Source organism: Lissotriton helveticus, chromosome 2_1 (genome assembly GCF_964261635.1).
Source record: "Lissotriton helveticus chromosome 2_1, aLisHel1.1, whole genome shotgun sequence".
NCBI lineage: Eukaryota > Metazoa > Chordata > Amphibia > Caudata > Salamandridae > Lissotriton > Lissotriton helveticus.
Genome location: NC_136059.1, coordinates 807,549,997 through 807,574,087, shown reverse-complemented (window position 1 = coordinate 807,574,087; position 24,091 = coordinate 807,549,997). Strand labels below are relative to the sequence as shown.

General features: G+C 44.6%; 1 protein-coding gene across 5 annotated transcripts in view; it reads left to right on the top strand.

The window, feature by feature from the left end:
• The window catches only part of SEMA6A (semaphorin 6A), a 325,611-nt gene that overhangs the window by 159,225 nt on the left and 142,295 nt on the right, over positions 1 to 24,091 (top strand). For 3 of the 5 annotated variants that reach the window (XM_078675549.1, XM_078675546.1, XM_078675551.1), the window contains one exon: positions 6,055 to 6,213. The exons of the other annotated variants lie outside the window; for them this stretch is intronic. In XM_078675549.1, the coding sequence (XP_078531675.1) occupies positions 6,055 to 6,213 (159 nt within the window). The remainder of the gene's footprint in view (positions 1 to 6,054; positions 6,214 to 24,091) is intronic. 5 annotated transcript variants of the gene reach the window in all.

Sequence of the window (24,091 nt, the reverse complement as noted above, 5' to 3'; positions counted from 1 at the left end):
CCTCACCAAACATCTCCCCTATTGTGATCCTAGTATCTCAAATTACATGTATGACCCAATCAAAACTCAGAACTTTGCATTGCCATGAAGAAAGCATGTTTGCTTTGCCTACTGTATGGCAAGCATTCATGCGAGCTTTAAGCTCAGGTGTTGCCTTTGCCACGTTGCCCAGTGCGCATTTACTAAGTGTGGTGCACGCAGTCCGTGCATTAAAGCTTCATGCGCAGTAACTGCTCATTTACAGAAAATAAATGTGTACCTGCACAAGAATAGCATGGAAAACCACACCTAGCCAGATTAAATGTAGCAGAATGAACTCACATAGGGGGATCGTGATGCCTACTGCACGCAGTGCTACATGCCACGCAGCTGGCATCTTGCCCATCCTCTCTGGGCTGTCATTGTTTCGTCCATTGGACAGGTGCATTGAACGTGGCTGATAAGGACCTGAGTCTAGCTGCCAGGTGCAGTACTTGGCCCATGGAGTGGATGTGTGGTGGTGGAGGGGTTGCCGCAGTAAAACCCGTAAACATCTAATAGATGCATATGGCAGTACATGTGTGTCTATCTTCTATCATGGTAGAATATTTTCACAAAGGTTGAGAGGCTGCTTTCTCGACAGAGTTCCGAGACAGCATTAAACAACAACTGTCAGCCTCCCTGTCTAAATACGCTGTCCTCCATGCCAGCAGATGGTAAAGGACATTTCTCATTGTGATTAAGGATCAGGCGGTATTCCACACGGGGCGGATTTTCACAGCGTCCAAGCATGAGATTTGGCATCCCGCGTGCTGTGCCGTGATGGGCGTGCAACAAGAAGCTGGTCTACATGGCGGCTCTGAAACTCCTAGATATGGCTGTCAGATTGCTATGTTTGCAGTTTGCGCGCCAGCTCATCTGAATTGCTGGCCAGTGGTCAGGGCGACTGATGCACTATCGACCATCGGCGCTCTTGCCCATACGGCACATTTTGTTGGTGAACTGGGCCCTGATGCTGTACTCCTCTCTTTATCTGTGTAGTAGTTCTCACCTAGCCTTCCCTTCTAATTGACTAAAGAGGTCGCTGTTGTAGTTCATTAGATCGTGTAGAACTCCCTAACACCTAGGATAACTAGACCCTGTCCTGTTGGAGGCCCCGTATAGCACCTCCTCAGCAACTGTCTTTGTTTTACTCTGTCTTTTTGCTTACACGTGTCTGTTGGCAACTTGGTTGCGCCTGTCTGTGGACCCTGAAGGAAAGCCCTTTCTTTCATCTATGTGTAGCACTTATTACTGACCTGTTTCTCGGACTAGACACCCATAGGGGGCCTTGTTGATTTCTCAATAGAGCTGTTCCAGTGCAAGTATAAGAAGCATTTGCGAATGCCTGTCCTCAATAGTTGTTTCCTCAAAACATGGACCATATCACGTAAAGTGCTCTCTAGAAGTGCTGATGTAAGGCATGGCCTCTGTGCAGGTTTAGGCTTACAGGGGAGTTGAATAGTTGAGCTGGATCTGCAGTATTTTACCACTTTGGACAGTTGTGAATGGTGTTTGTTCCGACAGTTAATGTTTTTTGGGGGATTGGACTTTAATGGAATGTGCTGGTTTTTGGCTTAAAGTAAATCTGCATTTGTTGACAGCTCTAAAGTAATTACTTGAATGCACAATACACAATAAAATAACCTAACACAAAGTAAAATAACACCCCAAAAACATAATGACACAGCAATACTAAACCGTGAAAACGGAACACAACATTACAGCCACAGTACAACGCAGCGGTAATACAATGAAATAATGCAGCACCAAACACATTACCAGCATAACAAAATGCAACAAAAAAATTATGCCCGAATATTCTTGTCACACATTAACACCTCCACAAGTCTGCTTTCACGATACGGTGGTAAAAGGTGTTTGCACCAAGCAATACCTCACTTACAACCAACACCATGAAATAGCACCAATCAAAAATATTTTGTGATTCCAACTCATAGATTCAGAACGTGCATTCCAATCTCTGATGCAATTCTACCTTCCAGTTCTCCTGACAAATATATCAGGCACTTGATATGTTTCAAAAGAATATAAGCACTTTTAGAAGTAATTTTCAAAAGTAAATTTGTGTCACTGTATTTCAGAACATAAATGTAGAAACGTTGTACACACTCTTCAACATCACCTCAAAACCTGCTGTTTAACACCTATCTGCTTGTGTCACCTGATCAGAACTATGGGGCATATTAGCAAGAAACTCGTTAAAATTATCGCCGTTTTAGCGGCAGGAAACTGCAGCTAAAACGGCGATAATGGGCTTGCTAATATGCTTTATAGAATTCCAAAAGATGATGTGCAGGACATCTAACCTGGGCTTCTATTGGAATTCTATAACGCATATTAGCAAGCCTATTATCGCTGTTTTAGTGGCAGTTTCTGCTGCTAAAATGGCAATAATTTTAACGAGGTTCTTGCTAATATGCCCCCTATGTCTGTGTTTTTTCACCCCGGAGATGTAATAAAACATTGTGAATGTGCTGTGCCTGGCAGGTGGTTCATGCAACCGTGACAATTCCTGTGAGCCCCATGTCGCGAACCATAGTGAGATCAGAGGACAAAACGTCATAGGAAGTGACATGTCCTAAGTCCGAAGCATATAGGAAGTGTTCTCTGAAATATCGATTCCCATCAGAGGACATTTCACGCGGAAACGTCATCCACTCTCCCAATGTGAAGAGACCGGTCAGCTGAGCTCTCATCCCTTGTTGGGACTTTATTTAGAAGCATGGCAAGCATTCCAAATTGAATGTGGCCTTAAGGTTGATAAAATGCATGACGTTATCCAAATCGCAGCTCGTTTCTGCGAGGCGCAAGCAGCATGCATCTATATGTTACAGTTTGCGCATTGCTGCACGTGCTCCTGGCCTGCTAACATCATACATGGTGCTCCGCGCCTGTGAGGACGGTTTAGGGACACAACTCATAGGGGTGGTCTAGAGCGGACTTCAATTTCTTATTGCAAGGCCTTTATTAGCCGGAGTTCAAAAACATTGTGATTCGGAAGGGATGGAAACACAGGTGCACAGATTAGTTCACTAGAGAATGAGGTGTTTAACTTTTTCGCTGCTTTTAAATTGTAAGTTTTAATTAACTGAACAAACTATTTCTTCATTCATTCATAGTTCACCAGAGGAGTTTTGAGAATTATGTGATCCACCTGCTTAGATCCTGTCCGACCATAACTAAAGCGAGGTCATGAGGACATCGGAGTTAACTAGTCCACATCTCTGTTATTAGGGGACAAAGATGATATATATTCAGCATGTGAAAACTAGACTCATTTCAAGTGCAGTTGCGTTTTACAATATGACATATATCATGTTAACTGATTTGAATCCGCCTTTGCTAATGGGATGCGTTTCCCAGGCTCCTCGCTCCGCGGAGGGCTCCGCCTGTTTGTTGAGTTGTCTCCTGGTTGCCAGGCAGGGCAGGCCGGGGAAGTCTTTCTATCATGTGGCTCACTGGCTGCTGGGGACCTGTCAGCTATCGCACAGCTTGCAAGGTTTCAGTTGTCATGACAAATAACCTAATCACGTTAGGAGACATGGGAGCTTTAGTCTAGGGCTGCAAAATAAACACAACAGGTATTGGTCGAACGGGTTTTGCTTCTTATGTTTAAACATAGTTTTGGAATAGGCTGAGGGAGGATTTTAAAATTCTTGCCTATAAATACACAGGCTCTGTTTCACCACAACCCCCACATTAGGTGTGCCACAGTGCACAGCATCCCCAAGCACTGGTAGATCTAAGCCTCATCCCCGAGCACTGGTGGATCTAAGCCCCATCCCCGAGCACTGGTGGATCTAAGCCCCATCCCCGAGCACTGGTGGATCTAAGCATGAGGCACGTCCCTTATCTCTGTCACTTCTCAATTGCCTAAATAGACTTGAAATCTGGTACATCCTGAGAAAATGTTTATTAAAACCCCATATTCGAACGTGACTTGAATCCCGCCAAAATTCCAGTGTCCCCAGGCTAGAATTACTTCCTGGGTTCAATCGGTACACATCAGGGTTTTTCATCCACACAAATTTTTACTTGGGCAGATAGCTCATATTGAGAGTTTGTGATCCCCAGAATGGGGAATAACATGTCCTATTGGCTCGTTATCCCCTATTCCAAGTACATCAATTGGAATGAGGTGTAAATTGTGTACAATGCAAATACAGAACCCCTCAATAACAGTATTCATGACTCGCCTAATGTGGGAGCTTAAGGAAGTGGGCAGGGGTGTAGTATACCTTCCTTAATCTCAATTAGTAGTTGACCTTCCTTAATCTCAATTCCACCAATGCTACATCATAAACATACAGGAAAAGTGAACAAAGTATAGATTTCACATTTCCACGTGAAAAGCACGTACTTGTAATTGACTTAGTGCAAACTTGACGGGTCTTCACTTGCTGCACATGAGTAAGGTCATCTGGCATACTGTCGGCCTTACAATCTTTCTACTCTTTTCCACCAGCCCTCACTCCTTTGTACCTATCAAGCCATCCTTTCACCATGTGCCCAGTCGCAGTATGTAGTGTGGACCTGTAGCAGGAAGTTGTTTTTTCTTTCATGTTGTCGCTTAAGGTGCAGGGCAGGGATCTCACAGGTTCACTAGCTGAAAGGCAAACTGTAGAATGAAAGGCATCTCAGACAGAGGCCTCTCGCTTGTCATACTTGCCTCTGAATTGTATTCTGAATTATAGATCTTTTATCTTCAGATATTGCGCTAACACCAGCATGACTAAGAACAGCCAGATTGTTGTATGGAATTGATTACAAAGTTTAGAAGCTCTGTTGCTTGACTTCAGCTGTACTTTCTGCGAAATCAGATCTACTCTGTGAAGATAGTCTTAATTTGAGTAGCTAAGGCCTTCTGCAGACCCACACTTAGGTAAAGAATTACACAGCACTTTTTTTGGCCATGCTGCGCCTTGCCCCCCCCCCCGCCCCTTGGTGTAGCTTGATCGGATGCTCTTTCTTACGAATGGATCAGATAAAAGCAAGGGATGGCTCCAGACAAGAATCCTCCTTATCTTCAACCAAACAACTGTTGCTTCTTATGTGATTGCTATTCATCAAATACCCACCGATGTGACACATGGAGCAGGGCATGTCCCCTTGTTCAGGGAAAATTAATATTCATCAGGGGCGTCCTTAAATCATACTGTCCCAGCGCCATAATAGAAGCTTTTGCCATTAGCTGACATCATCTGTGTTTAAGATTCAGAGGCAGTTAGGAGATTTAACCCACAAGAATTGATTCTCTGTCCTTCACAGCCATTCACAGAAAGAATTGCCATTCTCAAGCTAAACTCCAGTGATTTTGTGAGCTGTCCCTTGTTACCCGGTCCTCTCAATGACGCTCTTCTAGAGATGCTGCTCTCTGTGTAGTCATGTTTGGTACAAGGAGGTGAAAAATGATTTCTAGATCATATGTAATATACACTTGTAGCTTGAGTTTCAGACTTTAGGAAGATAGCCATCGCGTACATTCCATGAATGGATTGCGCTGGCAGTGCACTGAACTGCAGAGGGGCGATAGGGCACCGAGACCATTTCCCGAGCTAGTAAACACTATTGTGCTGCCGCCGGCGGGATTGACAGCTGGTGGCAACTGAGGCTGACGTACTCTTTTATGCAAATTGTGCTGGTGTTGGGATTAACATCGCTCCATTCACTTGATCAAAGGAGGCCATGGGTAACGTTCCAATTGTGGTGGAAATCCAGCACTGTTGATGCTGCTCTGAGTTTTACTGCCGACCATTCATGGTCGGGCATGTAAAGGATGCATTGACGTCATCCTTGAACCCTGTCGACTGTTGCGCGAACAGCATGCAAATATGACATGGATGAAATCGGACAAAAAGAAATAGTGCTGCACAAATGTTGTCTGGTATACTGTCCGGGATTGCATTGCCTGGAGATGTAAGAAAGTGAGCTTTGGTATGTGTACATACAATGAAACGCCATGTTCCTGTCATCAATGCGTGATCTCCCTAACTGTATTTGTGCTAAACGCAGGCCACGGCAATTCTCATGATTCCACGACCACTTCTCGATCTCCAGCTCACGAGGGATACGATAGGGGACGAATGCTGGATTGGAAGGACCCCCTTGACTCCTCCGAAAACACAGACCTGCACGTGGGAGGCTCCTTCCATAATCACCAAGATAAAAAGGGTAAGGCCTTGGAATTAACTTTTCCTGTGGGTGTGCTGGGTGGGGAAAGGACAACCAGTGTAGCTGCCTCCAACTGGTGTGTGTCGATATGGAACCTGACCCTGTGCACTGTAATTAAAGGACTGTTAAAAGGGCAGTATGCAAGTCAAAGAGGGGATGAGGACCAGGGAACCACACGCATCTCAAGAAAGTAGCTGTGTGTTCTTTGCAACTTAGAAGCCAGAAGAACTGTAAACAGACAGAGCTGGGCTTTTACAGTAGATCAACAGAATACCAATCTGGGATTCCATTTTTATCATTGTGTTACCTAGTTTTTTTTATCTTGCATTAAAGCATGATTTTTATTCGCGTAGGATTGCCAATAACCCTTATATCATTAAGATTTGACTGATTTAGTCATTTTTCTGATGATTTTAAATGGTAATTGAAACTTAGGAAAGGATGTGGTGATTAAGAATGCCCACCCACACCAGACACTATGGCTCAAAACTTGCAGAAAAGTTCCTCCAGATGTCCATAACCCATCAATTAATCATTACACCTCACCAGGTCAAAATAAGAGATTCCCCTTTCAGTGTTTGATTTCCCAAAAAAGGTTGCATTCAGGTGCTAATGGGAAATCCTCCTATTTTTGGAGGAAATGCTAAATCTGAAGGTAACAGCACTGGTAGAAATTCCTCCACTGGTGGATTCTCATCCAAATGTTCTAATCGGTTTGAGATGACAGAATTTCCTACTACCATCTGACTCAAGAATTAGACCATAGTTTTTGATACCATAAAAACTGTTTTTAAATATTCGCAAATTTTTGCTTTACAAATGAAATAAAAACTCCCACAGATCCATCTTACAGATTTGATTAACTAATACTTTTACTCTGACAGACCATCTTTCTTACGTGCCTGCACATGAATTCCTATTTATTTCCCGGGAAGATGCAGAGAGCATTTTAGCTGCCAGTAATATTCTTTATTTTCTTTGTATGATTCCACAATCCAAACACCTCTTTTGTACCTCACTGCTATGGACGGCCGCCATCTTGTATTGAGCATGTCCTTAAAGCTAACAGTTGCAGGCAAAGCACTAAAGCAAAGCCACTGTTAGGGTAGAACTATATAAACAAAGTAAATGCAAGTCCACTTTAAAGAAGTGTGTAATTTATCATCCATTTGAAGTGACCAGTTTAAAGAAACCACATGAATAAGTCAGTGAGTTTGGTTGACCCAGGAAGTCCACTTGCCTCCATTTTCTGAAGCGTGGCTTGCCTTTGTGTATTAAAACCAACTCAAAAAGATTTTTCCCTGGGTTGGTTTCGTCTGAAAATTGATGAGGTTGCACGCTCCAAAATGTCGAATTCCAGAATAGCGATGGCTTCCAAAGAGCCTTACTAACAAATCACTTAATTACAGTGCACTCTTTGGGGGGGTTCGTTATTCACACTGACCAGTCTGGTGGCATTGCTCACACTGACTCAGACAATGGTGGCAGAGGGGACCGCTCGGCTGTTTCCTGTTACTGTGTATTAGTGCGAGCTCAACCCCTTGCCTTCTTCCTTCCACCCAAGCGCGATGTGTTTGTTAGTCCACTTTAAGGAAGAAGGTAAGGGGCTGTTCTGCCAAACAAAAATGAAAAAGCTGATGTTCTTTTACAATGGTTTCGTTTTCACTTCCGCTAATGGTTGCTTTTCTTTAACTGCACTTTTTCGTTTTGTACAACTTTCGTTCTTTGGTTTGAGTTTTGCAAGGTGCTATGTGGTGTTATGTAGTGACTGTCCTTATGCCTTTCGGAGGTGTTTCATTACTTTGGTCTGCTCACAGTCCGTTGGTTCTGTGTTCTACTAACTCAACTAGCTTTTACTTTTCTCTGGACGCCGGTGCCTTCATGATGTCACATCCATATGTTCAGCTTGTCCTAAATTCAGGGCCAGCATCTGGAGAAAGCCATATGCTTTTCGGAGCAGGCCTGTTTGCAGGTTGACGCATGAGGATGTGACATATGTGTACTCCAGCTTCTATAGCTATGCATACTCTGGATTTGTTGTGTCTGAGTTGCCTCAAATTTTTAGCCATGCTGAAAAGGTCGGGTATGCGCCTCACAGCAGAACTCCTGCAATCACGGATTCTGCCACCAATGGGCCGCCCGACATGCCAACACTTTCTCCTGATTGGTAATTCCTACTGTGGTAAAGCCTCCTTTGAGGCACTTCCGGTTGGAAATATTGACACACAACTCCAGAGTATGTCTTGCTTTTTGTTTCTCCTTGCTGTTTATTCTTTTCTTCGGTGTTGTTTTTCCTCTGTGTTTGTCTTGCACCTTTGTAAAAAGAACTAAACGTCACCCTTACAGGCTAACCTCCCCCTGCCCCCTTCTGCTGCCATTGTTTGTAGCCTTCTTCAACCTGCCCACCTTAAACAAAAGCCGCAGCCGTGTCTGCGGAGCATTCCAAGGTCTTACCCGGCTAGTGCCGCCTTGCTTGTTTGTATGTATGTATGTGTAGTTTTACTAACCAAAGCTTTACTTAGATGGAAGTCGGTGGTAGGAGATAACGGAAGAAAATGAATCCATTTTCTTCGCAAGTGGGCGGTCTTTTCATTCCTTCCCTTCCTGGTCCTTGTGATTGTCTCCTGTCCCTTCTGCTGTTCTTTCCCTCTTTGGACGCCGTGATTGCTCTTTCTGTCCTACAATCTCCACATGACCCAGGAGCCTTCTGTGCCTTCGAGCAGGTGGCTGCTCCATGAGGTTCAGCCCTGGCTTGTACTATGTTCCTTCCAATGCCTTTCATGCTCTGCTGTGGTGGACACTCTTGTTCAGGGGATTGTTTGCTTCCTAAGCCATGTCCCAGGGCAAGGTGTAATACTCTGCAGGGTTCCGAGCCACTGATCCCACATTTCACAGGTTTGTCCTTCTTCAGCAGCGGAGAAAAGTTCTTCAGCAGATTAGCAGCTCTCCTGCCTCTGCGACCTCTGGGAATATGGCGCGCAAGCAGGCTGATTAATTAAACGTCTGGGACTTTTAATCAGAGCAGCTTTAATTACTGCAGCTGCACCTTGTTTGCACACACCGATTGTTTCCAGAATGCCTTCTTTCCAAGGATAAATTATATCGACACATTTCAGCATTTTGGAAAACGAGTGCCAAACTTATGGTAGGATGTCCATGAATGCTGCTAACTGCTACTCAGGGGTCCTTTGCTTTGCCAAAAAGCCTTCATATTCACCAAACCAGTCGACCAGTCTGTCTGTCGACTCTGCGATGGAGCTGATCTACCTGACAGAGGGCCGGACTGATGAAGGATCAGCGTGTGGTACCGAGAGTTCGGAGGGACACCTTCTAGTTCCACACTGACACACTTTGTGATCTTGGGCAATTAAATCACTGTACAGCCCAGTGCCTCAGTTAAAACCAATTCTCCTTGGTTAGTGCTCATAATCATAGTATTGTGTGCATGACTGTCCCAATGATTGTATGTTTGTGAACCATTAGAGTCTTGAGGTGTTGTGTGGTGGCTGTTACCGGACTGTGTTTGCGAGGGTTTTGAGAGGGGCTTCGGCCTTCATTAGAACTCACACACTACCTGCCCCTGCTGCCTTCACCAGGGCAGTGCCAGTGGTTTGCAGCATTACGTATAAGGTGAAATATAGTGGTTTGTATATGTTTGCAGGTGTTATACTTCCTTGCTCTAGGTGATCTTGGTCGTGTACTGACCTTCGTTACCCCAACCGAGGAAGTGCTAAACGTATAACTTCACCTCCATCTGAAGCAGAGCCATTTCTATCCAAATGCCAAATTGGCAGTCAGCAATGGGACTACTTGTAGAGGGCGTCGCTGCTACGTGAATATCAAAAACAAAGGGAAGGGCACAAAAAACTTACCTTGCTCAGGAAGCTGCAATACAACTCTCTTCTCTGTGAATTTGCAGCTATTCCTGCTGGTCAAAGGATTTCCCAGCCCTGCCATCTCACATGGCACCAACATGTCACATGATCCCCTCACACAGTAACCCGGTTAAGAGCCACTGTCACACGCTCAGCAGGAAGTCGCTGCACGGAGTTGGTCTCCAGCTCGTGTGTGGATGCTCCACCGCCTTGACAATGCCAATCTCACATGGTCATTTTTGTTTAAAGATGGCAGGTCTGGATTTCAAGCCTGACTTGCACTAGTCGTTTTTTTTTAAGACCTGTCCAGATACCCTCTCCCTTCTTGACCGGGATCCCTTTTGGTGAGGTATGGAGTGAGCTGGTGTCAGTCAGTGTTTGGCACGTGTCAAAGTGATGCCAGTACTGGTTCCCCGATCCCCACCGGAGATGACCACTGCCTTCGTTGCCTCTTTATTTATACACAGCATTGTCTCTGGGCTCATTCGCTTCTTGTGCTTTGATGTAAATGATAACTCGTAACCTGCCCAGTGCAAATTAAAGAGAACTACAAAGCTGCTAAAGTGAGACAAGAAGGAGACACAGCATTGGTGAAATAGAATATGTAGATCTCTATAAGTGCGTGCATAGATAGATAGATAGATAGATAGATTGATTGATATTTCATGATTTGTATGCATTATACATAAGCCAGCCAGCATAAAAATGGACAATCATTAGATTGTAAAGGGGTTTTAGTTTTAGACGAGCATTCTATTAATTTCTGCACACATAGTGGACATAAGGCACAATGTTACATGGAATTTGTACAGTTTGTTTAATTTCTAATAACATCCATTTACAATACATTTTATAACGTTGTACGTGTCTTTAACCTCTTCCATGCTCGTGACGGAACCACGCCGTCATGAGACACGGGCGGCGTGTGCTCATGATGGGTGGTTCCGTCATGCTGCGGCCGCTCCGCCCATGCGGCATTAATTCCCTGCCTGTGAGGGCGAATTAATGAGCGGACAGGGCCGTGATGGAACCATGCCGTCATGAGCACACGCACGGTGCGGTTCCATCATGAGCACGAAAGCGCCGTGCTCAGCTCCCCCGACCAACCCCTCCCCCCCCGCACCGCAGCAGAATTCGTGCCGCGGAAAACGGGTTAGAAGTATGTAGCTGAAAGCACTTGTAACATCCTTGTAAATGAGACATAGGGCCTGATTTAGATCTCGGCGAATGGGTTACTCTGTCGCAACAGTGACAGATATCCCGTCTGCCGAAATATAAACCCCATTATACCCTATGGGATTAATATTTCGGCAGACAAGATATCTGTCACCGTTGTGACAGAGTAACCTGTCCGCCAAGATCTAAATCAGGCATTAATTCTGTATTTCGGGTCATTTGTATTTATTTCCATGTTCTTTGCATGTGTTTGTTTTCCACTAAGATCTAATCTACAAACCCACCAGTTACACAGAGGAAGCTGGCATATACTGTGACTAAGGAACAACATCGTAAAAGCACCAGTAGGCACACACAGTTCCACCACGGCATAGAATTGCAGTTATTGCCTCACGATACAGCAACACCACCCTTTATAGGTGTGGCTTGACAGGGCAGCTGTCGTCTTACCTATTGTTTGTACTTCTTCCAAACATATATAGAATGGTCTTAGATGCTCCCAAGAGGAGTATTTCTTTGACCTCCTGCTATCGGCAGATTGGCGTATCATTTCACCTCCATTGGAGTGCCTGGATTACAATGCATTGAGCACTACTTTACATCTAGCACTGACTCGTCAAATATTACATTCTTTATGTCATATCTTCATTTTAGACAAAGAAATCACTCTTCTTTTACTGCAGCAGACTTTTGAAATCTTTTAGTCGAGGCTAAAAATGAAATCCAAACCTGTTGGTTTTGACAATACTTCTTTGCCTTTTCACCTATGAAGAATTACCTCTAAAAACTTCCTGCTTCTTGGCGCTTCTATTGCCACAGTATCATAGACTCCCTTTTTATATCCAGTGCTGTCATTTTCGTCTCAGTTTTAGATAGTCATGTAGAATTCCATCTGATTATTTCTCCAAGGCTGCACTTGAGCATCTTCCACCATTTTAAAGTTGCATCGCAGATGTCTTTTGTATGCTGACGAGTTCTGAGTCAGAGTATTAACTCCAGAGGTGTGTGATCCGTCTCAACAGTAAGCACTCGGATATCATCTCTACCTTCTGTGAGACATTAATTGTATTGTCATGCAGAGGGCAATCCAATCGGATTGTCCTGTGGGGCCTGTTGCAGTCATTGAATCATCATTTTTTTCTGAATTTAGAAGCATGTGCCTCCTTCTCATAATGTTGCATGCAAGCCCTGCACTTAATGCCTCTAAAATCTGGCTTCTTTATTAGAGTACAGAGAATCCCCCTGATTCTGACACAGTTCAGCAACACTAGCTAAGGATCACCTATGTCCACCCTGTATGGCTCTGGTACCTGGGTTATCATCCCTGAGTTTTTTCAATACTCTCCTTTTCAACACTTAAGTCACACTTCAGTTCTTCACTATGTACATCTCATTAACAGAGATGGTTGCACTCGAGCTGTGCTCTAATTGTATAGCCTAACCTGGTACCCTCATGGTTTCAGTTGGAAGGGAAATAAAAAAAAAGCTGTATGGAGCACCTAGCTCCAAAATGGCTGATGTGGACAGAGCTCTAGTGCATTTTCACAGAGCACAGTCTCTTCTACTGAGGAATGTTTGTGGTCAACAAAAAGAGCCACTGTCATTGAGGGATCAACTGAGGGCTCCTGAGAATGGGCCCTCCAACACTGAAGGATGCTCTTTGGGATTCTCCTAAGAGAATCTACTTGCATCAACGGATTTAATCTTAAGGTCAGAGGGCCCTATCAACTGCTGCAGTTAGGTTCAGAATATGATGCGGAATTCATCTATTTGAATGCTAAGGATACTCTTCTCTGGAATTTTTTTTGTTTATGGCTAAGACAACTTTTCATCCAAAGTTGTCTTAGTCATAAACATAAAAAGTCGGGCTGCTCCATTACTGGAGCCCAAAAGTTATTAGACCTATTTTCTCTAAGAATGTTTCAGACACAGTTGGTTAGCCATGCCCCCTTTCCTTGTCAAGTTACCTAGCATCTTCCTAGTTTACCCCTGTCCCTTGTCCTCATCAGGGTATGTAGCATCTTCCTAGTTTACCCCTGTCCCTTGTCCTCATCAGGGTATGTAGCATCTTCCTGGGTTAGCCCTGCCTAACATCCTTATCGAGCTATGTAGCATCTTCCCAAATTACCCATGCCCTTATCCTCATCAACGTATTCCTGGATTGCCCATGCCTTCTTCCTTATCAGGTTATGTGCATCTTCATAGTTTACCCATGCCCCTTAGCTTCACCAAGTTATGTAGCTTTTTCCTTGTTTACCTATGGCCCTAACTTTATCAGATTATGTAACATTTTCCTGGTTTACCCGTCCCACTGATGCTTATCGGTTATGTAGCATCTCCTTAGTTTACCCATGCCTCTAATCCTATTTAATAATGTATTACCAGACATGTTTAGCATGCTCATCTTCCTTATAAAATTATTTGGCATCTTTCTAGTTTACTTGTTTCCTTCATCCATATCAAGGTATGTAGTATCTTCCTAGTTTGTTTGTCCCTAATCTTTATTGGGTTATGTAGCATATGTATAGTTTACCTATACCCCACATCCTTGCTGAGTTATGGAGCATCTTGTAGCATCTTCATAGTTTTCACATGCCACCTCATACTTATTGAGTTATGGAGCATCTTCCTTGCTTACCGGTACCCCTTATACTTATTATGTTATGGGCCAACTTCCTTGTTTACCTATGCCACTCATCCTTATCGAGTGAAGTACCATCTTCCTTGTTTACTTGTACCCCTATTACTTATCAAGCTCAACCCCTTGCCTTCTTCTTTCCACCCAAGCGTGGTGTGTTTACTTGTGCCCCTCTTCCTCATCGAGTTAAGTACCATCTTCCTTGTTTACCTGTGCCCCTCATACTTAACAAGTTATGTAAAATCTTCCTTCCTTACCCATGCCCGTCATTCTTGTCCAAGTATGTAGTATCTTCCTAGTTTGTTTGTCCCTAATCCTTATTGGGTTATGTAGCATATGTATAGTTTACCTATACCCCACATCCTTGCTGAGTTATGGAGCATCTTGTAGCATCTTCATAGTTTACACATGCCCCCTCATACTTATTGAGTTATGTACCATCTTCCTTGCTTAACAGTGCCGCTTATACTTATTAAGTATTAAGTTATCTTCCTTGCTTACCTATGCCACTCGTCCTTATCGAGTGAAGTACCGTCTTCCTTGTTTACCTGTGCCCCTATTACTTATCAAGCTCAACCCCTTGCCTTCTTCCTTCCACCTAAGCGCGATGTGTTTATTTATGCCCCTCTTCCTCATCGAGTTAAGTACCATCTTCCTTGTTTACCTGTGCCCCTCATACTTAACAAGTTATGTAAAATCTTCCTTCCTTACCCATGCCCGTCATTCTTGTCCAAGTATGTAGTATATTCCTTTTTATCCAATCCATTAGCCTTATCAAGTTATGTAACATCTTCCTAATTGACTCCTGCAAGATTCTGAAAGAATAGAGAAATCATTTGGTACTCAAGTGATCATCCTATTCGTTTAAACCTCCTGGTATCCAACACAATATAGTGTGAATAACATTTGGGGACAGAATCTCAGCTGCCTGTGTACTATTTACCATGTTGAACAAAAGCTGGGAGGAAAGAAATAGTGTCAGGCAAGATATCTCACTTGTCTGCCATGCCCAGGACTATCTGGCTTCAGAATTTTTCTAATAAATTTCTTTCTGGTTGCATATGGGTTCTAGGCCAGGTTTAATCAGTGCTTATTTGAGCAGGTGGTGGCAGTGCTTATATTTCCTCATTAGTCTTTTACCCATAGCAAGAGAGAGAACACCACAAAAGGGGGGCAAAGGAGGAAGAGAAAGACGGTAAAACAATGACATAGAAAGAACGCAGGGATGTATAGGAACTTGAAAGAGGGAGCTAAAGGAACAGGGGGCATCCTCTGATGGATGAAAATGGAATGAGGTGGAATTAAGACCATGCAGCCTTGGTATTTAGTACTCTGATGTTTGATAAAGCTGGCCATGGGCTTCTGAGCAAAAAGTTTGGCCTTACACTTATTCGTTTACAAATTAAGCACTGATTTTAATGCAAAAACAAATGTCTCTAGATGAAACAGTTAAACAAGGCTAGACTTCAGACCAATGTTTACCAAATTGTTGTAAGTTAAGTAGAAAATGTAGTTCAAGGGTAAAAGATTGGATCCTTCTTTTGTTTATGCTTTATTGGAATAGAGCTAAACTATACCCACAGGATGGCCTTAAAGATACATAAGATATATACACAGCAATGCAAAAACAATCAGGGTACAAGAAAGATGCAAAGGAATGGCAAAAAGGAGAAACAAGCATGTTAAAGAGAAAAGGCAAAATGCTGAAGTATCAACTGATAAAGCAGGGTCTTTAAGCAAAGAGGGCATTAATTTCTGTTTACAAAGATCTGAAATAGGGATGAAAAATTACAAGAACTGAGAGTCATACAGTTTGCCTAGAGGGACGCTACATATGGCATTTAAATCATTAACTAGATCTTGAACGGGTTGCTTGCGCTGCGAGTGGTTTAGTCTGCTCAGCAGATGAATGCGCTGTTGAGATACTTTTTGAAGAGAGTAAGTTTAAGTTGGGGCGGGACAAAAGCTGAGAACTCGGGTACGCAGACCTTGACTCGCAGAGGTACACAGTATAACGCCATAGCTTTGCATTCCATTGACAGAGAGGTCTGGAACCTGTGAAGAAGGGTCAGGTGAAGGGTCCGTACCTCCTTCTTGGAAAGAATTCTTGTTGCTTGGAAAAAACAAGACCAATATTTACTAAGATAGAATTTGTGAAAAGTGGTCACAATTAGTGCACTGACTATTTGTGAATTCTATAGTAATTTGTGAACCAACCTATGAACTGATCAGCCGGTTCACAAAATACCAATTCTGAAGAATCGCAATTTGACCTGACTAGTAAGGTCAGTTGGAAATTGCGACCTACTATGATTCTCTGTCATCACAGGGTTGGTGGCCTGCTGAGGTCAGAAGATCACCATGCCTGTGATTGCTTTTAAATAAAGCAATCTTTTTTTTCTTTCTAAATGCAGCCCATTTTCCTTGAAGGAAAACGGGATGCGTTAAAAAAAAGGTATTTAAAACTTTTTTTGAAGAGTTGGCAATGGTCCCATAGACTACACCCTATTCAAAAATATTTTTTTTTATCATTCTCAAAGGGGAAGTTGGTCCCCTGGGGACCACATCCTGTTTGTGGTCGGGTTAGCACTACTTTTCTGTGGTCAGCAAAATATGATTTTATTTTTTTACTCCACTTCAGTCACAAAACATTAATACATACCATAATGAATCAGCATTTGGAAGGCATGACCCCTTACAAATCATGAATCCTAACGGTTCCGTAAACCCATTTAGCAATTCGGTAACAATATACCAAATTGCAGGGTTTGCAACTAGAAACTCCATTTGTACATCTTGCCCCATGTCCTTTTCAGGTATCTCAGAATCACAAGGAATTAGTTTGCACTATGAAAACAAAGAAGTGTTTTCAGGAGACTCTCCTGCCATTTTCAGTGTGAACCTAGAAAAACACCATTATCTAACATTATTGGGAATGGGATGCTCAGCCTGTCATCTCACATGGTGCTACCATGTGTCACACCATATCGGCACACTTCACACAGTGACCCGATGAAGTGTCAGTATTACACGGCGAGCACAACATGAGCTCGAACCCCACTAAACAGACTAGGTTTCCAGCTTGTGTTTGGATACTTTGCACTTTCAGAAAACAATATTGATTTTGAAACCTACATAAAATGGAATGGGGGGGCCTCAGGCACCTCTGGTCTGTTGTTTGGAGAGGGTTAGCAGTGAAAAGGTGGGCCATATAGCCCCATTGTGGTGCCTTCCCCACCTCCTCCAATGTTTCACTATGGCTGTGAGGGTTTCCAAGCCCCTCTCCCACTGTGGCCCTTGCCCACTCCAGGACTCTGCTTCCTCACATCAGCATGGCTGGGAGGGTCTCAAGGCCACGCTCCTACTCTGGGCCCCGCTCCCTCTGAAAACCCTGTATCCTCACTCAAGTAGTAAGTATGTTTTCAAGATGTTAGATCTGTGACAATGCTGGTGATACCAAGAAAGGCATTACGAGCATCAGCAAGCTTGATGAAGAGTGCAGGGAAGCGAAGTCATCGAGTCACTGGTTAGCTTGCTACCATGAGTGAGGTAGACGCTCTAAACTCACCTGCTGCATTGATCCTCTAATCATTCCAAATTGATAGTTGTGATTTTAAGCCAAAGCAACAATTATTGTGTGCTGAGCTATAGGAGAAGCGGCAATTATCCCAAGCAGGGGGTAAGTAACGCTACCTGAGGCAAGTCAGAGCTGGTGGTGCAGTAGCCCCGGAGCACACCTGCAAACGGGTCAGCGCCGCGCCGTTCCGTTCCCACTGACTTAGCGAGGGAGTGACCTATCATCTGTGGCGCATACACCTGTACATTATTAGTCCTTTGTGTAGTGTATGGCTCTCAAATCCCCTTATTATTGTCATGCCAGTCCGCTAATAACAGGCTCTTGTGTTTTTAGCCTATCACGGTGAATCTGTGCATTGCAAGTCTCTTCCACACCATCAAATGCATATGTTTCTTCACTGTATCCTGTACTGGCATGAACAGGTCAGGTGTAAATTCAAACTTTAGTGGTGATTTCAAGCACAAGGAATGGGAGGGATGAAGTTTAGGCTGGCAGGCAATGGCGCAGGAGGAAAGTAGGGAATAAGAAGGCGCGAGAGTCGATAGTGAGGAATTGAATGTGACATGCCTGTCTACAAAGCTAAAAAATGTATCTGCATGATTTGAAGACAATCACTAAATTCGAGAAGTAGAAATGTGCACAGGAAGGATGGTTTACATAGCCGAATTAGCTGAAAATGTGTCAAGAACCTGGTAGCATATTTTCTTCAGTCTTAAGTACACTTATCTGAGCTCAATCTCTTTTGAAGCTTCATTGAAGCACAGTGGCGATATTTGTGGGTCGATATTTGGTGAAGAGTGCGGGGCCAGTGCTACACTAAGGCCATTGTAGGCAGCTGCCTCACAGTGCTATCCCACATGGCCAAATGAGGGCATCATAGTGCAACACTGGATTTCAAAATTGTGCACTTCAATGACAAATATAATTTCCCCTTCGGCTCTAAAAGTACTTTGACCGGGTAAAGAAAAAGAGAAACTGAGCAGAAACCACATTAGCTGACTTGTTGCTGAATTCTGCTGCACTTGTAACAATATTTAAAGCTCCTGCCGTTTCACCCATATCACTCTTACAAAAGTAGATGGTAGTAGATGGTGACAGACGCGGCGATCTAGGCTGCTGATGTGTTGTTACTTGCTATCTCTCTGTCAATTGTTGCTAAGCTGACTACTAGCTCTCTAATGCGGCTCCGCATTTATTGTTGTGCAATTTTAAATAACTGAAACTTTTAAATTGTAATTTGTGTTTGTGCAATTACCGTCAGTTGAGAGATCTCACCTGTATTATTACTTATGCTCCAGACCCCGTTCCGCCCCGGCTGAGTGCCGTTTGTGCGGAGGGTCGAATTGCAGAGCGCCAGTCCCCGCCTTCTATTCTCCACTTCCGCCCTGCCTCACCCAGCGCAGGTTAGCGGTCTAGTGGCTATTGACCCAGGAGTATATCTTCTGCGCTAACGAGGGTCACAGGTGACAGACGCGGCGATCTAGGCTGCTGATGTGTTGTTACTTGCTATCTCTCTGTCAATTGTTGCTAAGCTGACTACTAGCTCTCTAATGCGGCTCCGCATTTATTGTTGTGCAATTTTAAATAACTGAAACTTTTAAATTGTAATTTGTGTTTGTGCAATTACCGTCAGTTGAGAGATCTCACCTGTATTATTACTTACGCTCCAGACCCCGTTCCGCCCCGGCTGAGTGCCGTTTGTGCGGAGGGTCGAATTGCAGAGCGCCAGTCCCCGCCTTCTATTCTCCACTTCCGCCCTGCCTCACCGAGCGCAGGTTAGCGGTCTAGTGGTTAAACGCTGTCCTACTTAAATGACGATATGGCGGAAGCGCAGCGGACGAGCGCAGCGGGAGCGCCGACTTCGCGCCAAAGTCCAGCCCGTCTGCGCCCGTCCGCGGCCAGCCGCGACCTGCAGCCCTACACCCTGCCCAAACTTTTACGTACTCGGCGTCTGAGTTACGCACTTTGCAACACGTAGCCCTTCCACCGCCTGATGCCATCAGGAGGGCTCAGGAGTGCGGTATTTTGACCTCTCTATGCTCGGTAACCCCTTCTCTGCCTGAACTAGTACCTACCCCCGGACCCCGGTACCCCACCGCCCCTAAACCAGAGACCCGAGCCTTAACCATCCTTTACCTCAATACCCGCTCCATGGTAAAAAACAAATTAGAAATTCATCGCTTACTCGACGACACCAACGTAGACATTCTTTTCCTGTCCGAAACCTGGCTGACAGATGACTCGGTACCCGATATCTTGGCCGCCACTCCTAACGGCTACTATATCTTACAAGTCAACCGCCCTGGAGGACAAGTTGGGGGCGGAGTTGCTGCTATCATCCGCAAAGAACATGTCTTTTCCATCTTAGACTGCACTCCCATCCCTCATACCCAATCTCTTATTATTCGACTTTGTTCGGCCAGGACCTCTCTCATTTGTGTTCTCATATACAGACCCCCTATCTACATGCCCTCCTTTCCACAATTAGTTGGGGACCTTGTCTCGCAACTTCTTATCAACCATGCCAAAGTTATCATTTTGGGTGATTTCAACTATTGGCCTACTGACCCTCGAGAAAGCCGTTTGTCTGAGCAGTTCTCAGAAGTTCTAATCAGCATGAACTGTCAGCAACTGATCTCATCTCCTACACATTGTAAGGGCCACATACTTGATCAGGTATGGACGGCTAACTTAGACACTTCGCCTCCACTGATCACCCCCTGTTCGTGGTCAGACCACTATTTCATCTCTTTTTCAGTTGATCTATCTAGCTTTCATCGCCCTCCGCCTCCCACTAATACCATAGCTCGTAATTGGAAGAATGCCAATCTATCTGAACTGCATTCCCTCTTGGCAGTTTCAGCTCCATCTACTCTCGGGCCAGTCTCCAACCAAGCCTCTAATCTTGAGCATTGGCTGATGGCAGCTGCCGACGCTGTAGCCCCTCTAAAAACTATAAAAACCTCACGCCCCCATGATGCCCAGCGCTGGTTTACCGATCGGTTAAAACTTGACAAACTGGCCCTTCGCCAAGCCGAACGTCGCTGGCGCCATAAGTATGACCCCTTACTTAAAACAAATGTCATGTCTTTATTGAACACTTATAAATCTTCCATTCTAGAGGCAAAAACATCCTACTTCTCCCGTAAAATCTTGGAGTCAGCCTCCAAAGTCAAAGACATCTTTTCGATTGTCAACGAGCTTTCCCTTCCCGATCGCATCACCCTTCCCCTTGTGCCCTCCCAGGCCCTTTGTGATGAGCTTAATACCTTCTTCCAGGACAAAATCTCAACAATTAAAAACATCTCCCCATCCTCTCCTTTCCAATCATTCTCCCTTCCTCCTGGAAACCCCCAGCAACTCAATTACTTTCCTCCCATTTCCATCACTGAATTCCACAGTCTTCTCCATAAAGTTAGCTCTGGTTCCCCTGCAGACTGCTGTCCCCCTCATATTCTTAAAGAAATCTTCCTGACTTGCCCCGAACCTGCTTTGGCTCTCCTTAACACCTCGTTAGCCACAGGAACTGTTCCAGACTCCTTTAAGCAGGCTGTAGTGTTACCCATTTTGAAAAAGACCAACGCTGATCCACTAGTGTTGAGCAATTATAGACCCATCTCCCTTCTCCCATTTCTAGGAAAGATCTTAGAGACCTATGTAACGCGGTGTCTGAGTACCTTTGTGGAGACTTCATCTTTTTTGGACTCGCAACAGGCCGGTTTCCGCCCTCTCCATTCCACAGAGGCGGTGATAGCGGCCGTCATGGACACTCTTAGAACAGGGGCCGACAACAACATTCCCCAAGCCCTTGTACTGCTTGACCTGTCGGCGGCTTTTGACACGGTCGATCATGCCATCTTGATCGACCGTGTCACTAACGCCGGTATTCAGGGCGTAGCCCTTGATTGGGTCCGATCTTTCCTTCAAGGCCGCTCCCAGGCAGTCCACCTTTCCACTTTTTCTGCTCCTCTCTCCCCCCTTTCCTGTGGTGTTCCCCAGGGTTCGGCTTTATCCCCTCTTCTTTTTAATTTATATATGCAACCACTCATGGTTTCCCTCCGTCACTCCCCTGCCACTATCTATAACTATGCAGACGACCTGCAATTGATCTTTTCTTTGGACACTTCACCATCCTCCCGCACTAATTTTCAAACTACAATGCTATACATCTCGGATTGGATGGCTCATAGCCAGCTCAAATTGAACCCGTCTAAGACGGAACTTGTTCTGGTGGGTGGCTCGACCAACCCCTGGGAGGATAATTACTGGCCCCCCTCTCTGGGCATTCCCCCTCGCCCGGGTAACTCGGTGAAAAGTCTTGGAGTGGTCATCTCTGAGGATCTATCTATGAAATCGCAAATCTCGGCTGTAACATCTGCCTGCTTTTTCCAACTGCGCAGGATCCGCAAGATTTGTCGATTTCCTACCAGAGAGGCACTCATTTTAGTCATCCTGGCTCTAGTCATCTCCAGGGTTGACTTTGCAAATATCCTGTATGTGGGAATTCCCGCCTACCAGCTCCAAAGACTCCAGCTTATCCAGAACCAGGCCGCCCGCTTAGTGTTCCACCAACCAAAACACCAGCATGTTTCTCCTCTCCTAAAGAGTCTCCATTGGCTCCCAGTGGCCAAACGGTGCTCCTTCAAACTTGGGTGCACCATTTTCAAATCCTTCCAGAATCGAGCACCTCTGTTCATTTCCTCCAAATTAAAACGTTATCTCCCTACCCGCAATCTCCGCTCCTCTGCTGACAACCTTTTATGCATTCCATGTTACCGCCGGAAAAAACACGGTGGTCTGCGCCTCTCCTTTCTAGGGCCTTCCTTTTGGAATTCTCTCCCTTCATCTTTTCGTCACTGCCCCTCATACGACCTATTCCGAAAGACATTAAAAACTCACCTCTTTAAAGCTGCCTTTGAGTAAAACCCCGGGCCCTGGTCTGCTATGTCTGTTATGAGCGCCAAGAAACCGTTTCGGTGTACGTGCGCGGTATAAGCTTTTTAACATAACATAACATAACATAGCACAGGACTTCTGGAACCAGTTGTTTGGTGCTTGTGCTTGTCTTATGCACCCACCACAGGCTGCTAATGGAATCCATCAGAAAAGATGTTGCTCAGTACGCCATCTTTCCTCTAGAGACATGCATATGTTTACAAGCAGGGAAGCATTTGGGGGGCTGGGTTACTCGTAAAGTGAATACAGGTAACAAGAAATCGAGAACATTTTCTTGGGGCTGATTTTTTATTCCCAAGTGTACTAACCAGTTAATAAAGGTAGAAACAGGCATGTCGTGGTGTTTGATGTTCTTAGGTGATACAGGTCTTTTTGGGATAATCCGATAGCCACATCTGGTGCATGAATTATACAGACGGATGCTGAGGAGATGATTGGCAGGTGTCAGTGCCACTTAAGGCTGTGGTGTGAAAGGGATGAGACTGGGGGGCACATTCATGGGATCTTGGAAAGGAGGTTTGTATAGACAATGCTGGTGGAATCTGGCAGCACAGATAGACTGCAACCGGGGTTCTGGAAATGGAAAATGGCTGACAGTTATTGGATCAGTAACTTACGAAACAATTTGACAAGGTAGCAAGTAGGTTTGAAGGATTGCTGCTTCCAGTGTTTATTATAAATAAAAGCGTGTCTGCTCCGAAGTCAGTGTCAGGAAGGTATGTACACACATGTCAAAGGCATTGGGCAGGTGGGGCGGGGCCTGCAGAGAGCTGATCTGTAGAAGAAAGAAGTTGTGAGCTCCAGTGTGTGATGTGTACACAGCAGCTGGAAGAGCATCAGGAACTAAACCCCCAGGGCTGCCAGGGCTGTGAATGTAAATCTTGGATGGAGTTGGGAGGACGGGCGGGGGGGAGTGCTGCGGCAGAGAGGTTGAAAGGCTACAGTGAAGTGTGAGAAGGAAATACAAAGAAAAATGATGTGTTGCATTTGTACTAATGCTCTGTATGAAGGCAGGGACGTGATAGAGAGAGTCGAGGAGAATGATGGGGGGGGCTAGGCAAAGAATTGGACTCAAAAAGGAAATACATTTTTTAATAACTAAAGGCTGCTTATTGATTGAAAATGTGGGATAACGTGATAAAAATGTTTGCGATGAATGAACTAGCAGAGTTTTTCCAAGAGAACCTGACCAAAGTATGTAGGAGCACCAAACATTTTACTTAAACAATCGCTACAAAAATGAATCACAACAAAAAATTGCAGGTATTGTGTAAACAAAACATACGCTTCTCAGTTCTCTCACAGAATGAATTAGTAATCACAGAACGGCCACAGGGCATTGCTGCAAACCTCTCATCTAGAAAAAGTGTATAAGGGAAAGAGATTAAAACTAAGCCTGGGCAGAGTTTGCAGAGTTCTGCTGTACGTGACTCTGCAAAGTGACAAAAAATTCCGCCGTGCTCTGCGGAGTTCCGCAAGCGGCGAATAAGTTAAGTTGCACTGCTCGCATTGATTTTTAGCACCGGGCATTAGTCCCATCCTTTAAGTCAGCTCGAATGGCACCACAAGCAGCGCAAGAGGATGCAGCTTCTTTCTGCCGATCGAGTAGATGTTCTACTTGAGCGGCAACTTCCTCAACACGAACAGCATGTTTCT